Source organism: Portunus trituberculatus, chromosome 44, assembly GCF_017591435.1.
Source record: "Portunus trituberculatus isolate SZX2019 chromosome 44, ASM1759143v1, whole genome shotgun sequence".
In the NCBI taxonomy this organism is placed as follows: Eukaryota; Metazoa; Arthropoda; class Malacostraca; order Decapoda; family Portunidae; genus Portunus; species Portunus trituberculatus.
In genome coordinates this window covers 13,309,365-13,321,726 of record NC_059298.1, presented here as the reverse complement: position 1 = coordinate 13,321,726, position 12,362 = coordinate 13,309,365, and the positions used below count along the sequence as shown (strand labels likewise).

Below are 12,362 nucleotides of genomic sequence, written 5' to 3'. Positions count from 1 at the left end.
ATAAAAATAGCATGCAGACGAAATACAATCTTGAATTCTAGCACAATTTATCATATTAGGAATAATTAAATATGTACTCATATGCAATCATCATTCTTTTGTTCTGCTACACTTCTTGAGCAGCACATAGCACTTATTTACAAAACTATTTCTGATGAAAGCAGCTATGATAATCTCAATAAATTATGATGAACATATGCAAGTGCAAATCTACTGAGTGCTTTACTCAGACTAAGCATCCTCAGCCATGAGGGAATTATGAAAAGGGCTGGATGATGACAAGGCCTATGTTCAAGTAGTAGATGATAAGAAAATAAATTTCTGGCACGTAATTTAGTAATTTCAATGTTTATTATAATCTAGTATGATTCAAAAGAACAAAACTCAACTATAATATATACATGCCACCTGCCTACACAAGCATGCCCTGCACCTATAGAGAAATCTATTGTATTATATGAAGATTTGGCTTTTGATATCAAAACATAATGACTAAAAACCTATGTATGTACCAAAGCACAACAGTTTTAAAGTTTTTGTTAAATACTGTACATGGGGATTATTCTTTTATATTTCACATATCACATAGTAATGGCTTAAGAGTGAGGACACTGAGAAAGTATGTAATCAGGAGCCAACCATGGAATATAATCATATACAGGAGAGCTGCCAGGAACTGAACCAGAAACTGAACGATAGCACATTACAAACTGAATTAGCTGGTGATGATTATTGTGGTCCAATTAGTCTTTGTTTTACCTTGATTGTCCCACCACTTTTTTCCTTTTGGGTATTTTCTCAGATGCTCAAACATTAGATATTCTGAGTTTCCCTTTCTTGTTGATTTCATTTTTGATAGTTTTTGCACAATTAATTCCTAGTTGTTTAAAAATTATATTTATAATTCTCAAACTTAATATCTTTCACCATTTGGTGAAGTCTTAGATGAGTAAGGCTTATTAGCCAAAACTTTCAATATGGAAAGCCATTATCTCCAAGAACATGATAAACCATTACACCACATAATCAATTCCTTTCATCACTTCCAAAGTCAGCACACCTCTTAGCTATTGGGATTAATACTATGTGATAATGTTTCCATTATGAATACTAAATAGTCAAAGATCAAGCAGCACAAAAGTTGCCATTATGTAGACAAGGCTGATGTATGCAAGCTTGTATAAAGTGCAAGCTTGTATAAGGTCTTTTGAAACAGAGCAACAATGAATGACAAATAAAGATGTAATGTATAAAACTATAAAATATGCAAATGCAATAGTGATCCACAATATTGATAAAACCATCAACCACACCAACAAAAGAATGGCCAGAAGTGGAACTTGAATTTAGATGTACATGGAAGAGCAGCATCTACAGGAAGGCATAAGATTTGGAATTACAAAATATCATACTGTAGACAAGTAATTTATTTATTTATTATTTTTTTTATGTTATGGCTTATAGCACCTGTAGGCATACTTGAAGAGTATATGTGGAAGTACTGTTCAGCTTCCACCCATTAGTGGCACAGGCAATTTTATTTATAGTGGTACCCATATTCGGACCTATATCACCACCCAAGCGCATCTATGGTATAACCATAGATGCGGGTATTATGGTGACATGTAGGTAACTTAAACCACTCAACAAATGGCATAGCTTCAAAGTGATACTTGGTGGGATTTGAAACTACGTGTAGAAGTCTGCCTGATCTCATGCTCACCATCTTATCCACTATGTCACTGCCTCCCTTCTCTGGATGATCACTATTCTTTGGGGAAGGTATAATGTAAGGAAACTTCTATTACGAATGAACAGTGGAAGAAACAATAAAAATATCTGTCCAGCCAAAGTGTGAGCATGAAAGCCTATTTTTGAGATATAATAGCACACACTCCATGAAGATAATAACTAGTCTGGGAATTAAAGCAAATGTAAGCATTAAAAACATCACAAGAGAGAGTTTCACGAGCACACAGAGTAATTCTGTTCAAACCAGTTATATTTTTTGTTGCATTCCAGGCTGCTAAGAAATGACAGGATATACTAATAAAGAAAATCTTATGATGGGAGGAGTAAAAGAGAGAGAAAATATGAATGTTTGATTTTGAAGTACTATGTATACATTCATAATGTTGCTATTGGTGCAAGCCTTCTTATCATGTGTTTCATTAGGATATAAAAGTATAAAAATACTTCCATGGCAGCTTGAATGTAAATCAAAGTATGGATGTTATTTTGGGAATGACATACCACAAAGCAGCACCAATTTAGTGTACCTAGCAATAAAAGTGTTGTGAAAGTCACAAAGTAATAACTATTATGAAATTAGTAGCAATCCTAGTAAAGGAAAAGCTACACAACACAATGATTACCATGATGGTAATGAAGCCAATCATATTAAAGTAATACCTTCCATTCTACCATTTAGCTCATGATACACCATTTCCATGCTACAATACAGTGTAGCTCATACACACATGTTCAAATATCCGGGCTGAATTATGTCTTGTTTAAAAATTGTTCTTTCACTTTTCATGACTGTTTGTAGTACAATGTGGAAAGTGCAGGACACCCAAGCAATGCCACCTTGTATAATTCATTGATGAAGTTTTATGAAAAGACAAGATGTGACATGAAATCTGAAGAGTGGGACAGCATCAAATACTACATGTAGTGACATGGTATCTGATACTCTTCAGATATGTAATACATGAGAAAAAGAAGTTATGCTCTTGTTATGTCATCTGGCCTAAAGGTTAGGGAAAGTGCCAGAAAACTATTACTGTTACCATCCTTAAAGAAATGTGAGTTAAGAATTATTTTGGATGAATACACTAATAAGAATGGGAATAGTTTGTTGAATATATCTAGGAAGTGTAAAATTATAACAAATCAGATTATAGCAGACATAACTACAGTAGTAAGAAACATTGTTGCTTTAAAAGAGATGAAGTCTTCAATTTTTGAAAGATATTTGAGAAGAAAATTCTACTTATTTTTGCTTTCCTTCCATCCCAAAAAATAATGAATAAAAAAAAAATGATGTAAACTCCCCTATATTTGCTTTGTTTACAGCCATCCCTCTAATATTTAATGTTCTCTTAACATTATCTATTCATTTAATTTGCAGTCTTCTTAGCCTTGTGGGTCTCATGTTCCATCCAGGCAGCTTCATTGATTTCTAGTTTTCCATTTCTCTACATACATAACTATCTCAACACTTCTTCTCTTGACTACCAATTTTCTAACAGCATAACTTATTCACAATTCTACATTTTTCATGTTATCCATACATGCTACTCTATATTTGTCCCCTAAACACTAGTACTATTTCACCTTTTCATTCAATTCCTTCTCTTTTTTATTTTTTATTTTTTATACCATGTAGGCTTTTCACGGGAATTTATGGGCTAAAGGGGATACTTTTTTTTGAGTACCTCCTATCTCAAAGCCCACCCACTAGGAAACCATTGCCCCGAGTGAGGAAGCCCAACCTACACTCAGACCGTGGATAGGATTTGAACCTGTGCGCTTGGAGACCCTTTGGATCCTATATTCCACATTTGATACTCATACAGTGGAGTTGGTATGTACCAATGCTTCATACACCTTCTCCTTGCATCTATTACAAACAATCTATATAAAAAAAAGTGTATCAGTTTTTCCCTACACTCATTTTGCTTCATTCATCCTCATATTGACCTCAACATCTATTTATCTATCAATAGCAGCAAATTATTCTTAATACAATTCAAACAGCTTTTCATTTATCTCTACCCATTGTCTCAAGTCCTCCTCTGAATCAGCTATCACTTCATTATTGTCTGTAAGCATTAACTTATTCAAATTCTATTTCCACTTATCAATATTCTGCAAACTCAAACAGACCTCTACATGATATTCTTGCATTCACCTGTCATACAACCAAGAATTCTCAAAGCATCCATGCTGCAACTTGAGTGTAATTTTCCTTTTCCTTTCCATTTCAAAATAATGAAATTGTTTCTTATGGATCAATAAGTAACTAAGTAAATAATGTACGCACATGTACAAATGTAAATTGTAATAAAAAAAAACATTCATCATTCTTCTGTTATTTCTAACAATAGAACAAAAGCCTTAGAAATCCCTGGTAATACAAGAACATTTCACTTCTCTTGACACCATAAAGTTAAGAAATCTACTGTAAGCAATTCAAAGAACCATCATTTGTTATGAAGTCTTGAAGTATATTGAATCAAAATGACAAGATTTACATGATCCTTGCTAGTGACATCTCTGAACAATATACATGTTCAGCATCTAATACTTTGCAGGTTGTAAAATAAGATCCTTTTAAGATTTTCAATGTCTTTTTAATTCTCTTACAATTTCCTCTGTAATCAGCTAAGCAGCATATGACGTAGTTTCAGTTTGCTCCACTGGAGGCTCCTCAAGACCACACGGTGTAGGTCCGGGGCCACAAATCAACTACAGCGTGCACTCTAGTCTAAAACTGCTCTGTTGCTGCAGAACCAATATAATCAATAAGCTTCACCTTTACCCTTACACTGCTCTGAGTGATGTGCATCAACACTAAAAGAAGCAGAAGCTAAGAAATGAATCATGACTAAAATTCAAAGAATAAGTCTGGTAACTTCTGCCTCATTATCCAATAAGCATTAGGCACATTTAACTACAGCCTTTGTATCACAATTTTTTCTATCTTGAAAGTAAATGAATCAAGTGATAAAACTATTACTGGAATAATCCAAGGTTAGATGCAATGTATACATACAATAAGTACTCTATCCTTGCCATAAAATGTAAATATTGACTCAGCAACAACAGCACTAAGCTTAAATATTCTTAGAATAAATGACAAGTAAGGCTAATTCAACTCCTTGCCACATACATAAGGCAAGAAGTTACCACTTGATGTGATGCCTAAGCTGAAGGATAACAAAATTTACCATGCGAAACTACACCAAGAATAGCAAAGGTAGGGGTGGAGGATGAAACTAAACCAAGCTTTCTACGAGAAAATAGGCAAGATCACTTAACTCTTAAGCAATGGCGAGGGGGTGATTTAGGCCACCAAATACGACGAATATATTTTTACAGTGACTTCTTGCACCGGTCTTGCTTGTGTCCAAGGTGGGCTCTTGCAGGCCCTTTCAGCCGGATGTCGAACAGCTATTTTTATAGCAGTAACTAAATGCGCACGATAAATTTGGAAAACGTAATGCCATTCACTAAATTTCATGCTACGGTTGGAATTAAAATGTAGTAATTGTGTACACACTCCTTAGATGTCTTTTGTGCTGTGTTAAATGAATATCTGTATGGTTCCATAACTACATAAGTTTCAATTTTGCATGATTTTGTAAATTTCAGTTAGTAACATGCATTAATCCCATTCACTCTTCTTAATGTATTGAACTTAAGGTACAGCAAGTACTTCAAATGTTAATGCTGCAATCATACAATAATGAAGTGTTTCTTTAAGTCAACTTTAAAGCAATATTCAACTTGAAATCATTCTAACATTTCAATAGTTAATACTAAGCCACCATGCCTGAGTGCAGCCATCATGTGAGCATCACTACCACTACGACTTGAAATATGGCTTGATTCTGGAGACCACTGGATTAACCAGAGTTTGAAAAATTTTAATTGCTTTTTCAAGGGATTGTGTAACTATACTGTCCTTTAGAAATAAAATCTGTTGAATAGAAACTAAACACTAGACAAAGGTATCATAGTAGTATGCTTTCTCTTGTACATGTATTCTAATATGAGGAAATGTTTGCATTATATTCCAGAAATAAAGAAAATAACAATTTTGTGTGCACTGATTCATTCTTGGTGCAATTATGTAAATCTTTCTCTATATAATCATGAAGGAATTACCTACAGCACTTTAAAAATTTGATGACCATAACTATAGATAAGTATATTCAAGACATTCCAATTATCATGGTGGCAATGCATTTAACTCCTGAAATCTGACTGTTGGGAAATAAGCATGCAGCAGATGCAGGATGCTTGAGGAAAAAGGGTAATATTAGGATATGGAAGAAGGGATGGGAAAGGAAACCACAGCACAAATGATGAAGGCAAGCTAATGGAGTGAAGGAGACAGGAAAACACTGAATAGGTACAGTACATATCTATTTGTGTGTTAGGGAGACAAGGGATGGGGAACAGGTTGATAAATAGGGATGGACACATCATTCTGAGGAAGTGACAACATTTCTGACCATATAAATAACTTTCACCTATAGCACTGAATAGTAATGTATGTTGGGTAACATTGAGAAGACTACATGTTTTTATTCTGATAAGGGGGTTGATAGAGTTACTGCTAGGGGAAATAGGCATAATAAAGACAAGCACACTATAATTCTAGAACTGCAAAAATACTGTTTCTCAACACACTTGCAAAACTCATCAGTGTTAGATGAAATGTCCTTGAGTTATGTAATGTATGTTAGTAGCAAAATATCTCAAGTGACTATCCAACTACTAAAAAAAAAAAAAAAAAAAAAAAAAAAATAATAATAATAATAATAATAAAAAATAAATAAATAAAAGAATAAATAAAAAATAAGAAAAAAAAATAGTAAAATATAATAGAAAAAAAGTAATAACTAAGTAAATAAATAGATAAATAAGAAACTAGAAACTAGAGAAAAAAATCAAAAGCAAAGCAATACAATATTAATAAAAAGTAATTATTCTATTTTGGTATGATGGAAACAAGAAATGAGGTTCATTTCAAGGGTACCTAAGTGTATGGTAAGGACTTCTCTAAGGGGTAAAGAAGTACTGTATGAATATAAAATGAAATAAAATGAAACAAATAAAAAAACATCTGGTTGATTTAAAAAAAAATTATTGTAGATGAGGAAGGTATCATCTTATTTGAGCCCCACAAATTCTAGTAATTATTCCATAAAAAAATACCAGAGAAAGTATAAGACTTCAAACTTAAGAATGATATACATGAAATGAAGAACAAAAACACAACTGAAAAGGATATGCTACTTAAAGCACCAAAATAAGATTAATGAGATTGCATTCAGAGTAAAGGAAGAAGTACAAGAAATAGGAAGAAAGAAAGCATCAGTAGTGAATAAGAACATAATTCAATGAGAAAACAGTGATGAAATAACTGCAATTACTGTATAGGATGAATACAAAACAAATGTGAAGCATATATAAAGACCACTGCAGGATTACTTACCATGTGATCATGTACACCCACACAAGCACACTTAAGGAAATTGTGGGCATATTATTGTGGTAATATCATGGTAATCATGGGTGGAGTGGCAGAGTCATGCAGGATCTGGTTAGACTATGATATTGATATTTTGAGGCACAGCTAGTGAGGTTTTGTCTATACATATGAAGGACTTAACTTTTTCAAGCAGTGCTGGTGCAAAGAATAATGTTTCATGAATTTTTATTTATTATAGGATCATCAGTCAATGTAATTGTGACAAAAGAGAACTATGATGGCAGACCAGATCCCACATGACATTGATATGCAAGAAGCAATCACACTTCACCCCCTTGAATTTTCCCTTATCTTGTACTGCTGCAGCAAAAGAGAACAAAATTTCTACATATTGAGGACAAGTCACCTGTGGTTGGTCCCTCTTCCTACATATCCCAGCCTGGAGAAAAAAAGCAGAGTCAGCATGTCATGGCAACTCACACAATACTGAGCCTACGTACTTGAAGTTGAGGTTTTTGAAGGAGAAGTGAACCTCTACGATTCCAGTGGTCTTGACACGGGTCCTCAGGATGTCCTGTGCTGTGGGCTGATACTCCTTAGCGCCCAGGCGGTCCAAGTCATCCAGGAAACTGTAAGAATAAGGCAAACTTTAATACTGAAATAGTGACAACTCATCCAAAGTCCTGCACTTTCCTAGAGCTCAGGACAGTCTTAATGATAAGAATGTTTACTTTACATACAAAATTCCTTGCCATGGTCTTCTCTTTCACATGCCAAACACAGGTGGAGTATGCTATGAGGCTGCCCACGACCAATAAATGTTTGCCTAGGATGGGTTTCAAGCTGTGTGCATGTGTGTGTTTGGTTCATCAAAGGCAGGTTTTTGTTTTTTAGTCACCCACATAATACACACATAGCACTGTAAAGACACAATTCCACATGCTGCTCTATGTTTGAGTATAAACACATCACATTCCCTTTTTGTCCTACTTCAAAGGCAGAAGTGGTGGATTAATCACTATTCCTGCAAAGTTCACCTGTCCTTGACCTTTCCTGCATCAACCATCCTACTTATAGGATCATTATATGTTTTCCAGTCTGTCCTAATGAAATAAATACAGGTGAGTGACAGCTTCAAACGGCAGTGCATATACACATGTAATGATATAAATAGTGCTGGTTGGGGAGAGAAGGGCACACACACACTGCACCTCAAAGCCTAAATCAACCCTACTGCACTCAAAGCTTACACAACCATGACCACGCCTGCTACGTCATGAGCATTACATAACATCAGTGTCTGCTAGTGCAGCTGTGTGTGGGGGAGCAAAAATAGTGTTATTGCTTGGCTCTGTTATGTAACACACCTACTATAATTAAAAAACAGTTAGGTAAAGATGGGTGAATTGGCAAAATTCAAGAGAGGTGATGCAATTTTGAGAGGGATGGATGTAAAAAGATTATAGTGCGCAAGAGAAAAAAAAAAATGTGAGTCTGATTTCACCACTTTATCATGTACATACTACATCCCACATACCTGGTATGCTCCATATAGGGTAAGCAAAATACTTTATACAGAGTGGGATTTTAAATGGATGCAGTGTAAGGACTGGAATATATAGCTGGTAGAAAATGTATGGATGTTCCTTAGTGGGAAAATCAATTATCTGTAACTTTTCTGAGTAAAATTTCAGGTAATTGACAAACAAGACAGGTAAATAGTAAACTGAATTAGCACAGTTAGTTTTCACCATCTTATAAACTCACATTATTTTGTGGAATGTGATACCTATTTCAAAATTAACAAATAACATGAAAAAAGTAATGTTTATAAAAAAACACTGTCTGAAAACAATGCTATCTCTCTCTCTCTCAAACACACACACACACACATGCATGCACACACACACACACACACACACACACACACACACACACACACACACACACACACACACACACACACACACACACACACACACACACACACACACACACACACACACACACACACACACACACACACACACACACACACACACACACACACACACACACACACACACACACTTACATATAAAGTAAGGGAGAGAGCCAAAAATAAGGATCATGCAACTCAGAGAGAGAGAGAGAGAGAGAGAGAGAGAGAGAGAGAGAGAGAGAGAGAGAGAGAGAGAGAGAGAGAGAGAGAGAGAGAGAGAGAGAGAGAGAGAGACACTACTACAGCTTTAAGGCAAAACTGAGACAAAAGTGAGGGTTGAGAGAGTGGTGGGTTGCAGACTACAGTAGCAGCAGAAGGTTCTGAATCAAGTTATGAGAACCAGCTGAAGTTTAATGAAGCACATGAAAACAGAATAACACTATGCACAGATGCAGATGATAAATATGTACATAAACTACTAAATATTATGGAAAACACACACACAAACAAGACAAATGCTATGATGATTGATAAATGGACAAAGAAGAAAATAAGTCAAATAAAAATAAAACAATAAACACTACACTGAATGATGGACAACAAAAATATAGATAAACGGTGGAAGATTGTGAGAGAAAACTACACTAAGCAACAAACTAACAGGACAAACAAGTACAGAAAATAAGTTGCCATTCACACAGAGAAGCACAAAATGTATAACTAATGAACGGAGGACAAAATTAGCATTTCAGTATTGCAATGGATGGCTTGGTAATGAGTGTGTCAATAGCAATCAAATTTACACAATGAGGGCTAAAATATGACACTGTGTTTGGCTTTAATAATTAGAAGTGTACCCATAACTAGTATAGTGAGAATGTATGGGTTTGAATGTGGACATGGAAAGCTTTCAATTATTGGAAATACTTAGAGAGATATGAAACACATGTGAACTCTAAAATTTTGGTGAATATGATAGGTGAAATATTAAAGATAAAAAAAAAAAAAATACACTAAACAACAACACATTAAACTTTATTCAGCAAGGAAAAAAATGGCATATGGATTATAAATTTTGGTGCCATTTGATGACTGAAAATAAGAAAATGAGAAAAAAAATGATTTAAGATTGCAAGATAAAAGTTATAAGGACAATGATTCACATACATGATATGAATTCACATGGTATAACCATAGACCACATTCCCACATCCTCTATTGACAATTGATGGCTTATGCCAACGGTATGACTCCACTGTGGTACTGGTGCCCACCCTGACTTCCATTATTGGGCAAGAACTGACCTAAGCCTTTATCAATGTCCTAAGATGGAGCAGAACCTAAACGCCCAATTCTATAAACTCTACTAGCAAGGGGTGGCCCAAACTAGCAGCCTAACTTGTGCCAATAACTATGACACATTGCTATTCGGTTAGGGCCCATCCAACCTTTGAGCCCATTCAAACAAAAGCAAATTTACCCCCTCGGGGCAGCATGACAGGCATATATAATTATATATGGGTATTTGCATATGTAACAACAAATTGTTACAACAAAGTGATGCATCTGTTACCAAATGTTGCAACAGTCTGAACTACAAAATGATTGGCCAGGCTGATCCTCATTCAGATAAGCTATAAAAATATTACACTTACACACAAACAGAAACAGAAACACACACACACACACACACACACACACACACACACACACACACACACACACACACACACACACACACACACACACACACACACAAACACACACACAGACTCAGTGTATCCAATTATTATGAAAAGCACAGGTCACTTGTGCACAAATCCCTTCCATTTAGATTACAATTCAATATTTCAGTCTTACTGCAACTGCCTTTCATTCTTCTCTCTGTATAATATGATCTCCAGGACACTACTTTGGCAACACACACAACTAACAAAAACAACACACACACACACACACACACACACACACAGTGTGTCCTACCCGAAGATCGGTCTATGAGCTCTGAGCTCACTCCGTAACGGGGAAGACTGGCTGGGTGACCAGCAGACGACCGAGGTGACTTACACACAACACACACACACATACACACCCCGTAGTGTAGTGGTTAGCATGCTCGACTCACAATCGAGAGGGCCCGGGTTCAAGTCCCGGGAAGCGGCGAGGCAAATGGGCAAGCCTCTTAATGTGTTGCCCCTGTCCACCTAGCAGTAAATAGGTACGGGATGTAACTTGAGTGGTTGTGGCCTTACTTTTCCGGTGTGTGGAATGTGTGTTGTGGTCTCAGTCCTACCCGAAGATCGGTCTATGAACTCTGAGGTCGCTCCGTAATGGGGAAGACTGGCTGGGTGACCAGCAGACAACCTTGGTGAATTACACACACAACACAACTAGGTAATACACAATTGAGATGACCCAGGTTTAAGTCTCAAGAGTGGCAAGGCAAATGGGCAGCTTAATGTGTAGCTCCTGTTTACCTAACAGCAAGTAGTTACAGGATGTAATCTGAGGGGTTGTGGCCTTTTTTTTCTGGTATGTGGAGTGTGGTGTGGTCTCAGTCTTACCCGACGATCAGTCTATGAGCTCTGAGCTTGGTCCGTAATGGAGAAGGCTGGCTGGGTGACCAGCAGGCGACTGTGAATACAATACAATACACACACACACACACACGCCCGGTAGTTCAGTGGTTAGAGCGCTGGCTTCACAAGCCAGAGGACTGGGGTTTGATTCCCCCAGCCGGGTGGAGATATTTGGGTGTGTCTCCTTTCATGTGTAGCCCCTGTTCACCTAACAGTAGGTATGGGATGTAAATCGAGGAGTTGTGACCTTGTTGTCCCGGTGTGTGGTGTGTGCCTGGTCTCAGGCATATCCGAAGATCGGAAATAATGAGCTCTGAGCTTGTTCCGTAGGGTAATGTCTGGCTGTCTCATCAGAGACTGCAGCAGATCAAACAGTGAAACACACACACACACACACACACACACACACACACACACACACACACACACACACACACACACACACACACACATGAGCATAAAGCCCAGGCCCTGTAAAACTACAACTAGGTAAATACAAGTAGGTAAATACACACACACACTCTCTCACTCTCTCTCTCTCAGTAAATCGTAAATAAAATAAAAACTAACTGATGAAAGCAAGTAAGCTCTTTTCACTTCACTGCCAAGTGGAACATAGAGAAGTTCTGTTCAC

At 36.5% G+C, this 12,362-nt stretch overlaps 1 protein-coding gene across 4 annotated transcripts in view; it reads right to left on the bottom strand.

The window, feature by feature from the left end:
* Positions 1-12,362, bottom strand: part of LOC123518832 (guanine nucleotide-binding protein G(o) subunit alpha) — a 221,543-nt gene that overhangs the window by 23,004 nt on the left and 186,177 nt on the right. For all 4 annotated transcript variants that reach the window (XM_045279868.1, XM_045279870.1, XM_045279869.1 and 1 more), the window contains one exon: positions 7,729-7,857. In XM_045279868.1, the coding sequence (XP_045135803.1) occupies positions 7,729-7,857 (129 nt within the window). The remainder of the gene's footprint in view (positions 1-7,728; positions 7,858-12,362) is intronic.